This window comes from Manacus candei, unplaced genomic scaffold (genome assembly GCF_025592945.1).
Source record: "Manacus candei isolate 608988 ecotype Guabito, Panama unplaced genomic scaffold, ASM2559294v1 h1tg000008l, whole genome shotgun sequence".
NCBI lineage: Eukaryota > Metazoa > Chordata > Aves > Passeriformes > Pipridae > Manacus > Manacus candei.
In genome coordinates this window covers 29,536,418-29,557,343 of record NW_026138056.1, presented here as the reverse complement: position 1 = coordinate 29,557,343, position 20,926 = coordinate 29,536,418, and the positions used below count along the sequence as shown (strand labels likewise).

Genomic DNA, 20,926 nt, shown 5'->3' with positions numbered 1-20,926 from the left:
GCTAGAAGAAGTTAAATTTATAGACTACTTGGCAAACTTTGGGATTAGGTCCGGGTCTAGACTCTGACATCTCGACATCAACTAGGGAAACACTTGCGTCATCTGCTGTGGTGTGATTTTGCAGTTCTGCAGAGGCCTGGATGAAGAGCAGGTTAGTCCCTGTTGCCACACACACAGAAGAGCCTAGATGGAAGGCTGATTGCAAACACTGGGGATCAGCTTCTGCAGCATATCAGGAACTTACGCTCATTTTGTCCTCCTGTCTTGCAGAAGTGCAGATATTAGTGGTTCATCCATAGCTGGATAAAGGTGTAGGGACAATTGGTGTAGTTTGGCAGGAATGGACTACAGAGACACTGAATCTTTCTCAGAAAGTGGATTTTCATACTGGGATGTTAGGTAATTGGAAAATCATGTGGCAGGGCTGGTTTTCAGAAGCCTTCTCAATGTCATCCCTGAGGAAGGGTGTTCTGAGCCCAGAGGAGTTTGGCATTCTGAGTGGAATATTCCTCTGCAGGCATGAGGACCTGATGGGTGACATATTCAAGTCTCAGTTGATTATAGCAGATATCCGAGACCTTTCCAGTACTTGATGATGACCATATGGCTGCTGTGCTCTTTGCAAAAGCCTTGGCTGAGGGAAAAGAAGCTTTCTACGGATATAATGATAATGCAGCAGGAACCATCATCAGCGTTTTGGTTCCAGACACTGATGTGTTGCAAAAGACAGTCAGGAGAGCTAAGCTGTTGTGTGGCATGGGAAAGTGTTCATCAGCATCTGTGTTGGGTCCTTGCATCAGCCAGAAAGCAGCTGTGAACTGTTTCATGGACAGTTCGAGGTTTGCTCACTAAAATATCAACAGGCTTTGACTGCAGTGTAGTTTCCAGTTAATAAGCCTTCCCCCTGGTGGTTGAGATAGGATTCTAGAAAAGAGAGTGTGCCCAGCATGTCCTGTTCCTCTTGGTGACTTACCAATCAGCAGTTGGTGGGAAACATCAGATAGCTGGCCACTTCTTATATTGGGCTTTAAATTGGACTCAACCTTACTGGTTAAATAGAGCTCCTGGCAAGGCACAGGTGCAATTCGAGAAACCCCACATTGCAGCATAGAGGGGGGAAAGTGTCCTTTTGTAAGAACAAAATTAACTTGACCTATACAAAATGAAAAGATGGTTTTGGACAATCAGTCATGTATTCAAAAGCAAATGGTTACAAGAAGCTGTCTGCTTTGATTCTACCCGCAAGGTGGAAATCCCACAAGGATGGAAAGCAAAAGTCTGCCAAACCTAGTGAGCTTAATAGTTTTATTTTGGTACATTCACTCGTCAGAAATTTTGCATTGTAAGGAAGAGAGTTACTCTTGGGGGGGGGAATATATAATTTTTACAGACAAAATCCTTCATTGTCTTAATAAAAATATGACTCCTTGAGCAATGGGTCACTGAAGCCTGGTCCCTGATGGGATTGTCTGCTGTCCACATCTTCTCCTCCCTCCCCTGGAAAGCTGGCTGCCCTCCTTATTACCCATTCCCCATGTCCTCTGCTCTGACTTATCCAGGTTCCCAGCTAAGAGAGGGCCCCTCTCTTCCCGCTGTGCTGATGGCTCAGGTGCCCATCACACCCACAAAAAAAATCTTCCCCCTCTCTCTCTCCCACCCTTGCTGCGCCTGCCTGGTTTTTATGCCAGTTTCCTAATTATTTGAAATAATTGGTTTATAGTCTGACGGGGAAAAATTTAGGATCAGTCTTTTGGAGAAAGTAGGGAAAGGTTAATAGCATTAAGCAGAAGCAAGAGACTCACATCCCTTAGTTCCAGTTCATAGTTCTTCCTCACCCTACAGAGAGTAGTCTATGTTATTAATGTTGCTACTAATCTTATCCAGCTTTGCATCTCTGTGTCTTCATCCAAGAAAACGAAACCCACCTTAAGTATATACACTTAGCTCTAAGAATATGAATAGCTGAAATTCTGAAAAATGAAGAACAAAGTTAAAGTTACAGAGGGTCACAGTAATCCCAAGAATTTATACAAAGATGTATTCTCTTTTACCACTTCCTTTCCTATTTACTGAGCTAGTTTGCTTATAGTAGCCACTTGATATGCTCAGGTTGCCAGAAGACTGAAGCTTTGAGAACTCTGCGCAGCAGCTTGTTTTTGTTACTGTGCTGTGCTGGCTTAGGGTTTGGGCTGGTATTAAAAAAAACTAAAAAGAAAACATTAAAAAAAGTTAAATATTTGCTGATGTGTTTCCTGCCTCCCACTCACTGTGTTTCAGAAAGTCTTCAGAAGAACTGGACATGGATAAAGTAACAGCAGCCATGGTACTCACCAGTTTATCCACCAGCCCTTTGGTCCGCAGCCCTCCTGTCCGACCCAATGGTAAGCCTTCGGAGCCAGGGGCTGAGGGGAGGGGTGCCAGGACCGTTCATTTTGGGATTTGCATCCAGGACTTGTGGCCATGGTGGAGAACAAAGGCTGTCTTCTGGTATGCTGGGGTTCATACTCGTCAAACCTCGTCAAAGTCTCTGGTGCAGCATTGTTGGAAATGAAATCTTTCCTGTAACTAGAGCTGCTCCAGTTTATGAAATGGGAGATGCCCCATTCCATAAATGGTATATGAGCACTGTGTAAGATATCCTGACCTTACTGAAACACTAATTTTCTGAAGATCTTGTTTGTATTTGCACATATAGAATCTTAGAATTGTAGAATGGTTAAGGTTGGGAAAGACCTCTGAGATCACCAAGTCCAACCATCAACCTCCACCATGTTCACCACTGAACCATGTCCTCAAGTGCCATATCCAGTAAGTGTGATAGCAGTTGTTCTTGTCCTCCACTCCATGGAAATCAGATCATATTTTACCCCAAACCACAGTGAGGCAAAGCACTTGGCTGAAAGGCCAAGCACTAGCAATCTGTACAGCAACAGATCTGCTTCTGCAGATGCACGATTAGACCCTCAATTCCTGTGCTCTTTGTAACTCCCTGATGTCTTCCATCAGATCTGTAACCCCTTTAAAGACTACTTCATTTATAGTATAGCAGAAGACACACAAATAAAAATAAATATAAAAAGTTCTTGGTAATAAAGAGATTGATAATTAAATATAATTAATCTGTGCAAGATTGACTGGAGTTAACAATAAATTTTCAAGTGTTCTATTTTAAGGAATAATTTCAATTAGGACACCCTTGTTAAGATACCTCACCATTGTTTGTGTGACACTGGCTCTTCTTTTAACTTACCCTGCTAAATAGACACTGGATGCCCTTCTGTAAATAACTGGAAGACTGAGGAATACTTAGAGATGCAAATTAAGAGGGATGTAGTCTTTATATTTCTTCAGGCAATCCACTGAATGATGTTCTTAAAAAGAATTCATACCAAATGTCACATCTTTAAACATTTTTAAACAAACACTGTGACTTTTCCATTTATTTCCAGAAAATGTAAGTTTTATCCATTTAGCTGGAATTCTAGCCATGAACACTCGTGGCTCTTGTTTGTGTGCTTTCCAGTGTTGAAAACCAGAACTGTTCATGGAGTACCACTGCTCTGAGGAGCCCTGGGAAACCTCCATCAGTGACATCCCCAGTGACTGTCCTGCTTCAGGGCAGGAGGTTGCCAGCCCCTGGGGGAGGCCAACAGAAGGATAAAAACACACCTGCTCTCCAGCTGCTCAGCTCACAGACAAAACCACAGCGGAAGATGGATCTGTGCTGATGTGCCAGGCAGGGATTTGTCCCCTGCTGCATCCCTGGGCCCGGGGAGCTGCTCTGCTGTGGGTAAGGCAGTACTTGCCACCTCAGACAGTCTGAGCAGCTGACACTTGTCAGGAACAGCAGTGCACCTCAGCTTCCCAACAAGCCTTTTGAATTGCTAATAGGTAAATGGTGGCTGTTAGCTACCTTTGATATTTCTTGGTATATTCTGAGTGCTCTTTGATATTTCTTCACACAGCTTGTCTGCTTGTTTCCCAAAATCTGGGAAGACTAGCCTGAAAAAGTAATTCACATGTTTTCAAGTAGTCACAGACAAGATTTTGAAGCTGTAGTTGGGCACCTTTTCCCTGAATATCTTAGTTTCGCCTGACTAACTAAGACGTACTATGGACTTAAATAAAAGTGTAAACACTTGATAATATAAAGCTCATTTGGTGTTGCAAGGCTAGGCTCTGATCCTACTAATATGAGCAACAAATGTACTAACAATTAGTTCTTTCTACATGCTTTTCCAAAAAAGGCCGGTTAGGAGCAGTGTAATTAAAGAAACATTTCTTTAAACAAATGGAATTTTTCCTAGCATTAAAAAAAATAACATTAGCATTAATATTAAAGGCAGATCTGTGCTGGAATTATTGGGGATGATCACCCATGTAAACTGGATCAGAGTTTGGCCCTTGTTTCCCTGCAGCTGAGTAATATTTGGTCTGGTTCTCTTTCACGCAACTCCAGCAATGTGAAAAGAGCCCCAAAATAAGAGTAAGTTGCATTTATTTTTATTTTAATCTTCTTCACATTGACAGATTTGTTAGTATTAATGAGAACCAGTGTTTAGGGTTTTTTGCTGTTGTCAACCTCATTCAGCCTTTTCCATACTACTTTAAAAATGTTCTTGATTTGCATCTCTTTCTCAGCAAGGTGAGGAGAAGCTGTTAAACCCTGAGAATACAAAGTACCACCATAAATATATCAGAAAGTAGTAGTTGAAAGAGTGCTGTTTCCTTTGTTTTTCTTAAGAAATGGAAATTTTAAGCTATGCTAAGGTCACAAGTTGATACCAGATGTATTTCTTGGCTTTGGCACAAGACTGAAGTACAAATACTTATAAGAAACAAAACCCACCTTCATTACAGTCACATGAAGGCTGTAATCATGAGCCAAAACATGACAGTTTTATATGTTAACTTATTAGCTACTGGAAATCTATATGTCCTTTTTCAAAGAGGAATTGGAGGGGTAGAGGGGGAGGGTTGATCCAGTTTATGCGGAGTGGCCCTGCTCAGTAAATCAGTAACTCCGGGACTTGGCTGCTGCCTGCTCAAGGGGGCACTGCATTCTCTTTTGTGAGCAGCTGATGTTAATGATTTAGGATTTCATCCAAAACCAACTGAATTAGGAGGAAAAAACCAAAAATTCGTTGGTTTTGGGGTAAGCTTTTGATAGCTTACTTTCTTGCTGATATCATTAGTTAACTTACCTGTAAGACATTGAGAAGGAGTGAAGGAGTGACTTCTGCAGAACTCTTAAAGGCAGGCACTGGCTTGAAAAGACTAGTCTCACACTTAACTATTGTTTCATAAACAGATAAGAAGTTATTTGCTTAACAGCTCCTAAGTCAGGTATTGCACAATGCTCAGGCACTACAGTGTCATTGGGAACAGCTTCCAATGCCTGAGTTAGCGAGAAGCCACACCTAAACCATCCATTCGCATGTGCTCAAGCCCGGTAAGAACCTGGGGCTTCTGGCAGAGCTGCCTGTGGCTGCACCACTGGATGTGCTCAGGCCATGCCTTTGCTGAGCTGATGACCTACATACTCCTCTCCTGCCAAAAGCCCTTTAAGGGCTGGGAAGAGTGGCATGCCAATGTCTAATGCCTGAAGACCTCAGCACATGAAGCATGGCTCAAGCTGTGCCTCACACTGCACAAGCAGTGCTGTTACTCCCACCCACAGTGCTGTAGAGTGTAATCTATTCGTTAGAGTATCTGCCTGCCTCCTCATGTCAGGGGAGCTGCTGCCGTGAGGAGGCACTTCCTCCAGTGAGTAGGTGTGGAGGTGATCCAGTGTCTGTATGTTCCAGTTCTGAAACTAAATGCATATCAACACACCTGTATAAAGAAGATGGGGCATCCCAAGGGGTACGTACCGCCTCATGTAGGCAGAGGCGTGTGTACTGAGAGATGATGAGATGACAGAGTGTAATTACGGTTTTCTTTCGTGTTTTAATACTGGGATGAAGATCATGTTTTTGCAGATCTGCTTAGTGTTCTGGGGCTCAGAGTGTATGTCCCCTTTCCTTTTGGCTATGTGGAGCTTGCTCTCATGACCATTACAGTCACGTGTTCCTGTTAAAAGTTGAGGTTGTATTTAGAATCATAGAATAGTTTGGGTTTGCAGGGACCTCTAAAGATCAATTTAAATGTTCTCCTTTAATCATGCATGCAATATCTGACTGTTTATTGCTGTTTATGCTCCAGAACAGGTTATTTTTCCAAACCCGGCATTTCCTTTTACTTTGAGGGGTTTTTTAATAAAAAAGGAAAAATCAAATGTGGAATATGTAATTTGTGTGCAGTGGGATAGATATGGTTGTCCTCTCTACATCCAATGCTTTCGCTTTCCTTTATTAAACGTACAGTTAATTACCAACATGGCATCTAAGCCTTAGAAAAAAGAGCTCCTTAGCCCTAAAACAGTGATGCTCTCGTAATGACGGTTGTTGTTGTTTCTTGACAGAATCCCTGAATGGATCTTGGAAAGAAGGAGGATTTGTGCCTTCTAGTACCAGCAGCAGTGGATACTGGAGCTGGAATGCTCCCAGTGACCAGTCCAACCCATCCACCCCATCTCCACCTCTGTCAGCTGATAGCTTCAAAACTTTTCGGACACCTTCCCAGCCAGATGATGGTATTGATGAAGGTGAAACAAGCAACCTTCTCTTCGATGAACCCATTCCTAGGAAGAGAAAGGTTAGCCTTATGTTAAATTCCATGCCCATGGGCAGACAGGCTGTTGATAGGCTTATTTTGTTGTGAGAAATCACCCAGTAGCTCTGTATGTGTATTCAACATAGGTACTTAGCCTAGGCACTGTGTCTCATTCAACCTGGTCACCTCCTGCACACACATGCTGCCATCAGCACCACATATTTCCTGCCAGATGGTGAGGTTCTACAGAGCCTCCTGCTCAGGAAACACTAGAGTAATTTCCAGAAGGTGTTGCCTCTGGCCATTCATGGGATTTCTGTCCTACTTTGACAAATCCTCTGTGTGCAGGATGCAACAGGCAGCCTTATATGTCATCACAAAAACTGGATATGACCTTAATACTCCTTGTTCTCTGGAAGTGCTGTTTGTCTGACAGCATGTCAGATACCTTAATACTGTGAAGCTTTCTCTGCACAAACATATGGAGTGAAAGAAGGAGAGAGAGAGCTCAACTTGATGGCTTTTGATACAGTATTAGCATTGGCCAAATTTATCCTCAGAGTGCAAAAGCAGACTAAATAAAACACAATGTAAAATAAAAAAAAGGGTCCAAAACTAACCCCAAAAAGCACTCTTATGCTAGCAAGCAAGCTCCTCTGGAAGAAAAAGAAAACAAAGAGATGGCACTAGTCCAAGTTTCCATCCCTCCCAACACAACGGGACAGATTTTTACATACCAAGATGAAAAAGGACTTTTTGTAAAGAGAAAAAACAGAGAAATTATTCCCCTTAGTGAATTTGTTTCTGGCTCAGTCTGAGACAGTTAATTGCTTCATCACCAGCAGGAAGAAGTTTTAATGATTGTTTAAACCTGTTCAGATTTATCCTTTTGCTCCAGAAGTTGCTTATTTGCTGACCCACGCTGTTCTTCCCTTGATCGTGGGAGAGAATTTTAAAATGTTTGTGTGTCTTGCTAAGAAGGAAAAGTATTTTGGAGGACACCTCTGTTATGATAAATTAGAAGTTATAGCTGATTGTTAAACTAAAGACAGAGATGATTTGGGGGCATATGGGACAGGAGAGTAGGGGTGCAGAAGTGTGCTGGTTTGCCTTCTGCTTCTCGGTTAACGTTCATCGTAGTCACATCATTCTCACTGCTCAGCTGTGATGAGACAGATGGGTTTGCAGCTGCCATCTTTACTGTTTTTTAAGTTGCTTTCAAATATTTCTATTTATGTACCCACCATAGGTCTATTACACTATCTGTTCTAGTTCACAGGGATTTTGCTTTGTATGGCAAATATTTTATGTAGATAAACAATAACATTCCATGCCAAACTTGGTTTTATAAATAAACTTACTTTCCTGCAGGTTTTTTTATTCTGGCCACAGCAGAATACTTGATCTAAGTACAACTTTGCACCTTTAGAAGCTGAAATAAATATGTTCAGGTTATTTCTTCTTCAGGGCTGCAAAAGTCAGAAGGAATAAGCCTGTAAATAGAGTGATTGGTAACCTTACTTTTACTCATTAAAGTTTCTTCCATTTCGTGTTTGGAAAATGTCATGTTAGGAGGCACTTCCCCTTAAGAAAGTTGTTTGCTTAAAAGTTTCCACTAATGTAGTTATTCCTCACCAAACCGTTTATGTTCCATTATTTTCTTAAATAAAACATTAAACCTGAATAGGCAATTTTTGAACTAGTCAGAAATTGAAGCACAGGGTTTGTTCTTTATTTCTACTCAGTGAACTCTCACTTGACTATGTTAAAATACACTGGTTTTTGCAAACTCCTAACACTGACAGTTAAGGACCTTATGGCATCAAAACCACAGTGAAACTAAGAAAATGGTCTTACCCTCAAACTGGGGATGGATGTTAAACCATGTTGTGTTCATAAAGATGCACAGGGTGTTTGTGATGTCACACTGGAATTCCTAAAACCTAAATGATAAGCATGGCCTTCATCTTGTTGCCATAGTTGGTGGTTGGTTGTGTGATTTTGAGCTGATAGTAGTATTCAGTATTATATTATAAAAGTAAGAAAAGTGTCGGTCAGAATTGTTAGATAGATTGTATTTAATTGGAGGGGAAAAAAGAATTCTGTATCTATTTGAATGATAGTTGTAATATCAAATAAAAGAATAGAGGTGGAATTTTGCAATTTTATGCCAAAGTAGATATTTTTCATATAAACCGTGTGATCGAGTACCTCAAGTCCCAAATCCCTTAGCAACTATACTTTCAAACAGATGTTAGACTGAGAAGTAACTATGAGAACATGTTACTGCAATCAACTTATATTTTAGAAAGCCCATCAGCTGAGATTATTTTTTGTAAGTTATATTCTAGCCATCATCTTTCTAGCAAATGCTGAAACCATCAACTGACATGCAGTTCCAAAGGGTTCAAACTGAAGAAAGCACCAAGTCAACTTTTGTTCAAGACATTTACCTAATCTTACATGTAACTAAAATTACATAATAATAATACTATATTTTGAAGCTCTTCCTTGTGTTAATAATGTGTTCTGTAATAATAGAGAAAATTATTTTTGAGAAGTATAAACTATTTAGATTTTTTTAAATTTAAAAAGTACAAAATTGGTTTCATTTTCGAGTAAAATTAGCTTTTAAATATCTACAGAGTTCTGCAACATTTGTGTTGTTACCACGCACTGTGCTTTACATTAAGGCTGGTTTTCTCCAGTCTTCAAAACATCTAAGATTGGGATGCTTATAACCTTGTTGGCTGTGCTCTAAATCAGTGATAACTCAGTTTAGATCAATGAAGTTATATTAAAGAATATCAAAAGAATATTAAAATGAGATTATGCACATTTTTTTTCTTTTACATGGTGAACACTGCTTGATGGCTTCTCATTCCCTTGTCTGAATAAGCATAGCAGCAGCTTCTGAATGCAGTAAAAGCAGTTTTTTCCAGATTATGGGTGAATATTGACATAGCAGAAGCTAAAGCTATGGTTTTCTGGCACAATATTTTTTGTATTTTGCAAATTCCATGAGTGGAAACATTTATAAGAGCTTGCTTTAGAAAGACCTGAATTTAAGAAGGTGCTTTGCATTCAGAGAGAAGTCCTCATCAGTTTTCTTTTTTTGAAAGAAGTGTAGAAAGTTTTATATCAGCTACCTCCTTTAGTGGGGAGACAAACTGGAACTTAAAATGAAAAACTTTGCCAATGAATGAAGAGAGGTAAAGTTTTGTCACAAGCTGCTCCTGCAGCTTTTCACTGGGATTCTGTGGAATTCAGTAGGGTGACACACTCAACAGAGACTCTTAGATCATCACAAATTTGGAAGAACCTTCACAGTGTTTGGTAACTGTTTATCTGTTTTAGGTGGTTTGGTTTTTCTTTTATCTTCATAGAATTATAGAATCACAGAATTGTTTAGGTTAGAAAAGACCTTTAAGATCATCAAGCCCAGCTGTTAATCCAACACTGCCAAGTCCAGCACTAAATCATGTCCCCAGGCAATACATCAACACGTCTTTTAAATACTTCCAGGGCTGGTGACTCAACCATTTCCCTAGGCAACCTGTTCTGATGCTGCCAACCCCTTTCAGTGAAGAAATATTTCCTAATATCCATACAACTTCCATACATCTAACCATGATTTACTCATAATTTTCAGAACTCCATGAAGGTGATGTTCAAATGCCTGTGGAAAAACTGTGGGAAGGTACTGAGCACAGCTGCAGGGATTCAGAAACACATACGGACCATTCACCTTGGGTAAGAGAGCAGTCTCTTCGGAAGTCTAAAGGATTTGGTCTGGCAGGGGAGCAATTGCACTTGGCTGGGGAGATGAACTGGATTGTCCGTGGCTTTTCTGTTTCATATCCCTAGGTTTCTGAGGAATTGGTGGAGTAGTGGGTCAAGGCAAATGAGCACTTATTCCAACAGTGAGGGACTTCCTTTCCTGAAGTTCTGTGAACTTTTCTGAAAGGTCAAATACAGCTCTAGATCACACTGCACATCCCTATCAGCCTCACAGCTCAGTGGCATTTACATGGTACGTGCTGTTTGCACATCACATCTGGGATGACGCTGTGCAGAAGACATGTTTCAGGGTCTTGCATGAATACTTTCCAGCTTTGTTTCACATCAGGTCAGATGCTTGCGCCAGTTCTGAGTTGAATTGATGCAAAACCAAAAAAAATGAATGCCAAAAAAACCCTCAAAACCACAAAGCACCTAAGAAACCTGAAAAAAAAAAACATGAGCCACAATTCCATGTTGTAATGGTTTGACCCCAGCTGGCTACTAAGTACTGTGCAGCTGCTTACTCACTATCTTCTTCCTTCTCTTATGGGAAGGAGAATCGAAGGAAAAAAAATAAACCTCATGGGTTGAGATAGGAACAGTTTAATGATTGAAAAAAAACTCCACAAACTAATAACATTAAAGATAATATTCATAATACTAATTATGGTTATGATAATAATTGTAATGAAAAGGAGAGAGAGAGGAATAAAACTGAAAAGAAACAAATAATGCTCAATACAGTTGCTCACCACCCACTGACCAATGCCTAGCCCATCCCCAAACAGCAACTGGTGGCTCCCAGCCAACTCCCCCCAGTTTATATACTGAACACAACATTCTATGGTATGGAATATTCCTTCGGTCAGTTCAGCTCAGCTGTCCTGGCTGTGCTCCCTCCTGCCTTCTTGTGCCCCTGCTCACTGTCAGAGCACAGGAAACTGAAAAGTCCTTCACTGAAAAGTAAGCACTGCTCAGCATCAACATTATTCTCATCCAAAATCCAAAAGACAGCACTGTACCAGCTACTCAGAAGAAAATTAACTGTTCAGCCAAAACCAGGATGCATGGCTAAGTTACTTGGACTAGAAGCAAAGGCAAATGAATCTTTTAGGATACAAGTTTGTTTCAGAGGTTTAGTTTGCAACTGAAGTCTCCTGTGCAGTTCACTGAGCGACCTAGCTATCTCATATATAGTTACAGTGGGGACTCATGTTCTTCTCCTGTTATATATGTGAAAATCCATGTTTATTGTGTAGGTCTGTGTTACCCACTGCTTAAAAATTAAAGTGACCACGTGGATGTAATCTGATGTGGAGCTCAGGATAGTCTTGAGGAGGTCATAGCAGTTATTGTTGGGCTTAAGAGTAAGGGTATCAGAAACAGATCTCTCAAAATGCAGTTAGGAACGTAGCTTTGCCATTTATATTATGGGGACATCCTTTTTGTGGTGTGGGAGAGGGAGAAGCAGAACTTTCCTGGAATTTGGAGTTAGTAACTTTGCTGGAGAGAGGAGTTTTGGTGAGTAACTAGTTACAGTCTGATGGATGGTACTTCTGGTAGAGCCTTTCAAGCCTGCTGGATCCATGGTCTCTCAACTAGTCTATTGAGTAAGGTGGTGAGAGGACCTCAGGTAGAGGTATACAGGCAAGCAGGCTGAAAAACAGGCTAGGGGATGGTTTTGGGGTGCATGCGTGGGAAAAGGGAGACCCAGTGTTCAGCCCTGATATGGACATGCAGGCAGGAGGACGCTTAGGGCTCTCAGATTTCCTGTATGGAAGACTGGGGAGGAAATACACATGTGAGCTGTGAGTTACCTCTGTATATTGTGTGGATTATGAATGTACTAAAATAGGGGTTTGGCTGGGCTGCTTCAGTGCTAGCGTTTGCGCTCAAACCTGCAGCAGATTAAACGTTAAGGCAATGAAACCTACATCCCTTCCTTCAACAAGTCTGCTTCTGGACCAGAAAGCCTTAGCCCTTGCAAGCTAGCCTGTGTAAGTCCCTTCTCTACCTGTATCTGAGTTGCATGGTGAAGATGTTTTCTAGCAAATTCTTGTGTTATGCTAAGGAGTTATGGTGAATGACAGCCATAACTATGTTTGGTCTATTTAAGTAACTTATTATATATTATTTGCTGTAACATTAATGAACATTATATCTTGCCTGTGTCTCTTATCTTTACCTGTCATTCTGTGGCTGCTTGGTCATTGCCAAAGTCAGAGTGTGTTGAGGTTCTTGTTAACTTTACAATAGGTAGGAATGAGAAGGTGATACTTAAGATGGAGTCAAACATCTACTCCAAGGTCAAAGAATTATTCAGGAGTAACACCGAAAGAAAAAAAAAGTAATTCCTACTTCTTTTCCCTTCAGACTAGATGATTTTCTTTTCCTCTGCCCCTTTCCTGCAGCCAGAATGCTGATAAAGTAGGTAGGGTTGAAACTTCGAATATTAATTTATTGACAATATGAATATATTTGCTCATGCATCTAGAATTTAAAATTTACCTTGGCATTTTTGCTTTCATTTAATCAGTTCTTCGTTCTTTGTCTTGATACAGACGTATAGGAGAGTCTGACTACAGTGATGGAGAGGAGGATTTTTACTATACAGAAATCAGGCTCAACACGGACTCAGTAGCTGATGGCTTAAGCAGTCTTTCCCCAGTCTCTCCATCTTTAGCATCTCCTCCTTCCTTTCCCACCCAAGATGCAATCCGTCCTGAAACTTCCTGTGCCAAAACTGAGACTAAATTGATGACACCTCTGAGCCGCTCAGCTCCTACCAACCTCTACCTCGTACACACGGACCATGCTTACCAGGTAATGCCAGTCAGAGTGAGCTCCAGGGATTACAGTGAAGTCATTAATGAATGAAGAAATGTCAGATCACAGTGTTTGGGTTTTAAAGAGCCAAGTTTAAAAAGCCATGAGTTTTAATGGGCTGAAAAGTTTTCAAGGGCAACCCAAGGGGCTTGTTTCATTTAAATGTAGATGTCTGCTTCTGAGCTAATTGTTTGTTTGTTTATGTGCCCACTCTAGATTTTGGGATGCTGTTTATCCAGCCACACATAGGTGCATACTTCAGGTTGGGAAGAATTGCTCTGTAATCCCACTGCCTACATTAGTGAATTTTTCAATGATCATAAGGAGGGCCCAAGGTGACATGCTCGGATGTGGTCTCCTGCATTGTAAAAATTCTTATTAAGTCAGGTGAATCCCTCCCAGAGTCTTCATTTCAGCTCTGCTTGTACTGGATGTGTTTGTAGACAAGTGCCTGAAGGATGTCAGGAACAATTAATTTCCTCGGTATGTACAGTGTAAGATGTCAGTTTGCATATGTGAAGTAGAGCAAGAAGAAAGAAAAGGCATAGATGGTATCCTTCTACTCTTAGAGGTAATGCTTTTCAAATGGCAAAAATTGCCGTACCAAAAACTTCCAACTAAGTTTGGACAGAAAGCATTAATTTTAAAAGTGCACTAAAATTTGACATGTTTTGGTGTGGATACCATATGAGAAAAGAGGGATAGAGGCTTTGAAGTAGTGTGGTCCGTGACCTGTGTATGCACCAGAGAAATGAACTCTGTTAAATTTATCAGATTCAATAACTTTCATTGTGCCGATAAAACCTTTGTGTGTTTGGAGCAGACCCACTAAAAGGCCAGAGGGAACCATACAGAATTCAGAGGCTTGTTTTAGACTTTTGTGAGCATTGAAGCTTGGTATCTCACGTGGAAGCTGAATCAGGTAACACACCAACCTGGGGACTGATCAAGGCAGCTAGGAGAAAGACTTTTATCTCAGTGTAGCTGAAGCCCTGCCTCAGAGAGTGAGGCGCCAAGTCTAGGCTACTGAGAAGAGTCTTGCTTCATTTGGAATTTGCAGTAGTGACAGTCTACTCTGCTTTTTGGAGATTCACACCATCCTGTTTGATAAGCAGCCTCTGAGTAAAGCACTTGGCTAAGGAAATACTAAATCAAGTGTTTAAATTGGATTTGAATTGATGTGTTCCACAACGTGAGCCTACAAGTGTCTGAGCCACGTCTTCTTTTCAAGTTGCTCTGGTTTCAATACTTTATTTCATCAGTGAGAAGTGACAGAGTCCACACTGTTCACGGCTTTCAAACTGGAAGCAGGAGGCAAGGTCCCTGCTCAAGTGTTCAGGCTGTCCTTGCAAATGAGGCAGCTTCTGCAGAAGAGGTCAGTGGTATCCTGTGCCAGGATCTCTCCAGTCCTGCAGGAAGAGCCAGGAGGCAGGGTGGAGATTCAGCTCTCACCAGCCAGAGGAGAAAGTGGAAATTACTTCATTGGGAGTGGAGGCAAAATTCACAGCTCAAGGAACTTCGATAAGGGAGGCTGAATACTGTTCATCCAAGGATTCCTGTTAAAAAAGGAAAAAAAAATATGGAGCCCAAAACTGGGTCGCAGGAATCCTAAACAATTAGTATCTGTTAATTGCTGTTTCCTGTATGATTGGAAAGTGTCAAGTAGACTACTTGTAGTAAGAAAGGAAGTGAACCAGGCAAGTCCTGACACTCTTCTCTGACCCAGTCTTACGGGTGAGGAAAAATTTAGAAAAATAATTGAAGAAATTGTGGAAAGTACTGCAGTTGAGGTTAACTGCAATGGAGGAGCCCCAGAGAATGATGATACTAGAACAGTCTAGGGAGCAGTACAGAAGAACAAATCCTTCTGGATTCAAGGAGTGCATTTGATCTTAAAACATATAAGCAGTATTTTATTAGGCTAGAGATTAAATTTAGTGTAAGAGAGAGAACTGGAAAGTCACGGAGAACAGCAATGAGTTATTTTGAATGTCAGTGGAGTTGAATGAAAAGCTGTTCTTGGCCCTGACCTCATTTTCATTAAATCATTTTGGTACTACACAAATAATACAATAAAGTTTGGTGATAACAAACTCAGGAGACATCAGCAGTACCGGAGTTATATATCATGCTTACATGACTGGGTGATCTTGAGAATAATAGGTTTTGGATGCAGTTTAATGTCAGAACGTGCAAAGTCCTGCACCTAGGGAACTAATGAGATTTTTCTGCTATAAACTGGGGTAGTTAGAATATTATGTGAGAAGGAAACCTCTGTTCATTAATCAAACACAGAATGACCATGAGCCAACAACAATAGAACTGTGAAGGGAAAAAAAATAGTTGTCAGCTCTCTTGGATAAGAAATATCTCGGAGAGACAGGGAATTTTAAGGCCATTATACAAGACTCCCAGATAACTAGAGTTGAGATCCTGAGTAGAGTTCTGGTCAACCAAATTCAATGTGATGGGCTCCGGTCAGAAGAGAGAGAAAGAAAATCATCAGCATTGGAGAAGGAGGGCAGAGAGGACATGAACAGGCTCTCCAGCCCAGGGACTGGTACCTCAGGCAAAGCAGGGGTGAGGAGAGGATGGGATGCTGCCTGGGAAGAAAGTGAGAGGACAAGTATGAAAGGGGAAGAGGATGAACACGTACTGTTTCAAATATAAGGACAGTGTAGGTACAAACAAATAACTATAAGTTACCCATGAATATATTTTGACTGGAAATTAGATGGAGGCCTCTGAGCAAAGTGAGATCGGGGTATAGAAACTGTTCAGTTCGTTGTAATGTTATGGTTGAATACCTTATGGAAGAGATTGTCTAAAATGTTAGCCTGAAAAAGGGGACAGTGCTTGATGAACAAAGATGCACATCTGGGAAACAACTGAACAGGGTGACTGACTGTCTAAGTCTGATCATGTCTGATGTAGATATTTAGGCACTGAGAAAAAAAGAATTGAGCACTGTGGTATTTCAGGCAACTGCAAATTACGTTGATTTTAAACTTCACGTACTTTGTGTTTCTTTATAAAACTTGTGCCTGTACCTATTAAATTTAGCTACAGAGGAACTACGGGTGGGCTCTTTCAGCGTCTAGTATTTCCCTTTCAGGTCTTATTCAAATACCTGAGGAAGTTGCTGTGCTGACCTCAGGTTTGAGCTGATACCCCTGTGGGATACTGAGCAGAGGCAGTGCTGTCTCACTGCTCATCCAGCTGACTCCAGTTCTTTCTGTCAGGAGTCCCGTTTGAACAGGGGAGTTGCCAGATTTTCTTGATGCCTTTCAGCAAAGCTTTTATATTTTATGGAGCTCAGCGGATGTTTGCTCTGCATGTCTGTGTGGATTCTCTTGGAGCTGTCAGCAGGCTCGGCAGCCCACAGAGCATCACTGCCGTACGCGGAGGCATCTGGTGGTCTCACTTTCTTTTCCTTGGAGAGACTCCAGGGGATTGCTTCAGCACTTGTTTACTCTGAAGATTATCTTTAGTGGGGACTATCAGGTTGTAGTTTGTCATCACTCCTCTGTGCCCAGCAGCTCAGGAAAGAACTCTCTCCCCTGAAGCAGTGATCCAATTTCAGCAGTCTAAAACACAAACACTACTTAAATGAGTGTATTGCAGCATTGTCAGGCACAGGCAACTGAAAGCCAGGAGTGAAAACTCATTTTAGCAAGTTCTTAATAAGTTTAAGGAGGGATTTTTTTTGTGGTGAAAAATTGAAATGCAGGGGTCAAAGTGAACCTGTGTTCATGGTGGCTGCTCACACTCCTGCTATGCAGGGTAGCTTTACAGCTATGAATTTCCTATTCTGAAAATTAAATGGGATTCAAAAAGGGGTGGGAAAGAATTCCTGAGGATTCATAGCCCATGAGAAAACCAAAGGAAAGGCACAAGATGAAAGATGCACAACTGTCTGAGCTCAGATTATTGTTTTTGCACTCCAGGGCAGCACTGGGTATTACATCCCAGATGGGAAGAATGTAGGAGTTCAAGGACCTCAGGAGTCCTTAAATATTTGCTTGAGCTTAGTATTTAAGAGCTGTTTTTTGAATCCCCAGGATGATTTTCAGCTTCTTGTTTTTAATAGGAAAGACTGTTTTAATTGGGCTGATTCTTAACATTTGTCTCATAAATCAGAAATGGCCAGCCCTTACTATTGATTTGTTTTGTCCAAGAAGCTTCACTATCCACATTTCAGTTGTATAAACCAGCTGCTATCAGTTTAAGTATGGCCTTGTTCATCACCATGGAACAGGTGATCATTTGTAGTATTTTTTGCTTCTTGCTGTCATCTTTCTCTAAACAAGGTTTAGGAATAGTGATATATAAATATAACTGTGTCCCTTCCTTACTGGCTTACCCATGATTATCTGTCTTATAAGGGTAAAATGCTTGTCACCATGCAGTTTTTTCCTGCCTTGGAAAGTCTCTCATAGATTTACCATTTTGAGGAGTGAAAGATCCTTAGAAATGCTTTGGAAGAAGAATGACTCTTCTTGCTGGAATAATATTTTCTTTTCACACAGGCCACTCCTCCGGTGAACATTCCAGGGTCAGCAAAATTCACTCCCAATGGCAGTAGCTTTAGCATCTCTTGGCAGTCGCCTCCAGTTACCTTCACCGGCATTCCAGTAAGTGAACATCAAAAAAAAAAGGAGGAAAAAGTTTTTAGATCTTTTTGTTTTGTTTCACAATGCGTAGTGATAGAAGTAAATGAGACAGATAACAAAAAAGAAACAAATTAAATATGTGCCTCAGTTTGCCAGCATGGCTGGTTTTAACACCTTTGTCAGTCTCTTTAATTCAGTACATTTACTCTTTTTTTTTTGCATCACTGTCTACAAAAAAAGAAGTGAATCTGTAGTATATTTTTTTAACTATATGCTTACAAAACATTCCGATACGTGCAGAGCACTGTGTGCTCCTTTTCTTAAAAAACCAGATGGAAATTCAGCGAGGTGATGGTTATGCTAACAGGCCAGTTGGATTCAGGCAGTTACCTAAATGGACTCTTGAAAGGCAACTGAAAGAAAAAGTAAGATGAAATGCAAAGTCCAGCTTTAGGAGGCTCCAAATGTGTAGACCCTACTGATAGCAGAAAATTGTTGTTTTATACAGAAAATGCATCCAATATCTATTGTGTTTTGATACTAATGCATATTGCAGTTTGACAGCTTTTTAATGAAGATGTATTATGTAAATTTAACGCTGACCTTTCTTCAAAAAAGCTGGTGTGCAAGGCCTGAATCCATGAACAGGACTGCAGAAATGCAGAGTTTGCTTAAACATAGACTTCCAGTGACCCTAAACGCACTGTGGTGTAAGTGTGGGTATGCAGGGAGAGAGAAAAACCTTTATGAAGAGTTTGGAGGGATTCGGCTTATAGTGCCTGGCATGGAGAATGCTGAAAAAAACTATGTAAATCACTATTTATGGATAGTGGAAAATCTCTATAATAAATAGATATTAATGTAGTGTATCTTCATTTTATTGGAAATATTTTTTCATTATAAATTGATATTCTCTAATCATAAATCTATTTGATATCATAACATCTCATTTAATATTACACTTCATGAATTTATGAATTTTTAAAGTGTGTTATATAAGGCACATTGCTTATCCAAAGAACCATACAGCTTTTTTTCTTATGACAGCGAATATTAGACAAGGCGATAAGAGATACTATTTCCTTCCCTTCTCTTCACCAAGTGAATCTCTAAAGCTTCTTACTGTCAACCTTTGGCAAATCTTGGAGACTTTCTGCAGAGGCTGTGGCATCCTGCAGAGCTGATAAAAAATGAAAGTGGCTGAATCAATTACAATGCACTCTGCCAATGAATATTTATTAAATTCCATCAAGGAACAACTAACAGTGAAAGACATCATGCTGGCAGCAATTTCAACAAGAGTGCCTTGACAGAGCGTGCTATCTGCAAAGTTCCCTGAGAATTTGATTTCCCAACAATGGGGTTGATATGGAGTAATTATGAAACTGGCTCCTTTTGTGGTGTAGCAAAAACTGGTGCCAGGAATCTAAAAATGCAATTAGCCACATTGTAAATCAGACACTTAAGAGGACAGGATTAGACACGTATGTGTCGAGTTTACTTGTTCAGGCAACAACGCTGATCAGTGGCTATAGACTAGAGAGTTCTCAAAAGAATTTAAGAAATGCAAAATCACTTTCTGAGAATTGTATGGAGATGCCAATGATTTAAGTACAATTTGAAAATATTCCCAATACAAAAGCCTGGGGAAACAGTGATGCAGAATTATTAACTGCTCAGGGAACCATATGAACTGCCATTATATCTCTAACAACATTTATAAGGCTGTTTAACAAAGAAAAAAGATAATAATAAGAAAAAAATCTTTTAGGTTTGCACACATTTGACTGTTCTGTCAGCAGTGAGATCATTTATGAATTACGAAAGCTTGCCTGCAGTGAAAAATTATGTGCAGTAAGTGAGGGTACAGATGCCAAATGATGTTAAATAAATACCAGTATATTAAATGAAAGTTTTATTTCTCCTGTTTCAAAGTAGATTAGATATTGCCGTATAAAAACAGGGCACTTTTAATTCCCACTCTTACACCGAGCGTAGCTACTTTAGAAAAGCTATATTATATATTATATGTGAATATGCTTACCAGCAGGTTCCTGAGCACCTCAAAACAAACCAAACATACAGCTGGACCAGTCAGGGTTCAGTATGTGGCTGATTCAGGCTTGGGGGTATTCACAGCATCTAAACACAGGCATTTATTTAGAAGTCTTGTAGTTGTAAGGGAGGAGGAGCGGCTGAGGTCACTTGGGTTGTTCAGCCTGGAGAAGAGGAGACTGAGGGGAGACCTCATTGCAGTCTACAACTACCTCGTGAGGGGAAGTAGAGGGGCAGGTACTGATCTCTTCCCTATGACCAGTGACAAGACCCAAGGGAACGGCATGAGGCTGAGTCAGGGGAGGTTTAGGTTGGCTATCATAAAAAGGTTTTTCACCCGGAGGGCGGTTGATCACTGGAAAAGGCTCCCCAGGGAAGTGTTCACAGCACCAAGTCTGTCTGAGTTCAAGAAGCGTCTGGACAATGCTCTCAGGCTCATGGTGTGATTGTTGGAGATGGTCCTGTGCAGGGCCAGGAGCTGGACTTCCATGATCCTTGTGGGTCCCTTCCAACTCAGAAGATTCTGTAGTTCTGTGATTCTGTGATTCTGTAATTAGGGGGACTTCCAAAGTCCTTTGTGCTCTCAGTCATGCATAAGTTAGATTCCCAAGGCACATGGGAAATACACTTTTTCTTACCATTTTCCTAAGATAACTTTGCAGGTGCCAGAGTGAGTGTTGGCACAGTTACGAGTCACTGCTAGGTGCTGTTGCTGTTCTCTGCATGAAGCAGAATAAACAGGATGATGCTTGCTCTACCACTTGAGACTGAACTAGGAGAAAAAATCAGGCACAAACTGAGGATGTACAAGGAGGGTGAATTAAATTATGCAAGTGGAATGAACAATGGTGAAGTCTGTATCTGTTGGTAGTGGAGGGCCTAACATAATGACTATATAGTTCCACTTCTATGTAATGTAGGATAGAAGTCTTTCTGAATGCCAGTGTGATCTCCACTGTGTGATACTGGCTTCTCACTGCCTGCTCATAACGCAA

At 40.8% G+C, this 20,926-nt stretch overlaps 1 protein-coding gene across 5 annotated transcripts in view; it reads left to right on the top strand.

Annotated features, from left to right (window-relative positions):
- The window catches only part of ZNF704 (zinc finger protein 704), a 130,456-nt gene that overhangs the window by 60,796 nt on the left and 48,734 nt on the right, over positions 1-20,926 (top strand). For 4 of the 5 annotated variants that reach the window (XR_007900282.1, XM_051770289.1, XM_051770298.1 and 1 more), the window contains exons 3-7: positions 2,278-2,381; positions 6,464-6,696; positions 10,307-10,407; positions 12,999-13,260; positions 17,793-17,897. Coding sequence is in view for 4 of the 5 variants with exons in the window: in XM_051770289.1 (XP_051626249.1) it covers positions 2,278-2,381; positions 6,464-6,696; positions 10,307-10,407; positions 12,999-13,260; positions 17,793-17,897 (805 nt within the window). In the remaining variant the exon portion in view is untranslated. The remainder of the gene's footprint in view (positions 1-2,277; positions 2,382-6,463; positions 6,697-10,306; positions 10,408-12,998; positions 13,261-17,792; positions 17,898-20,926) is intronic. The other variant, XM_051770280.1, reaches the window with a different exon arrangement.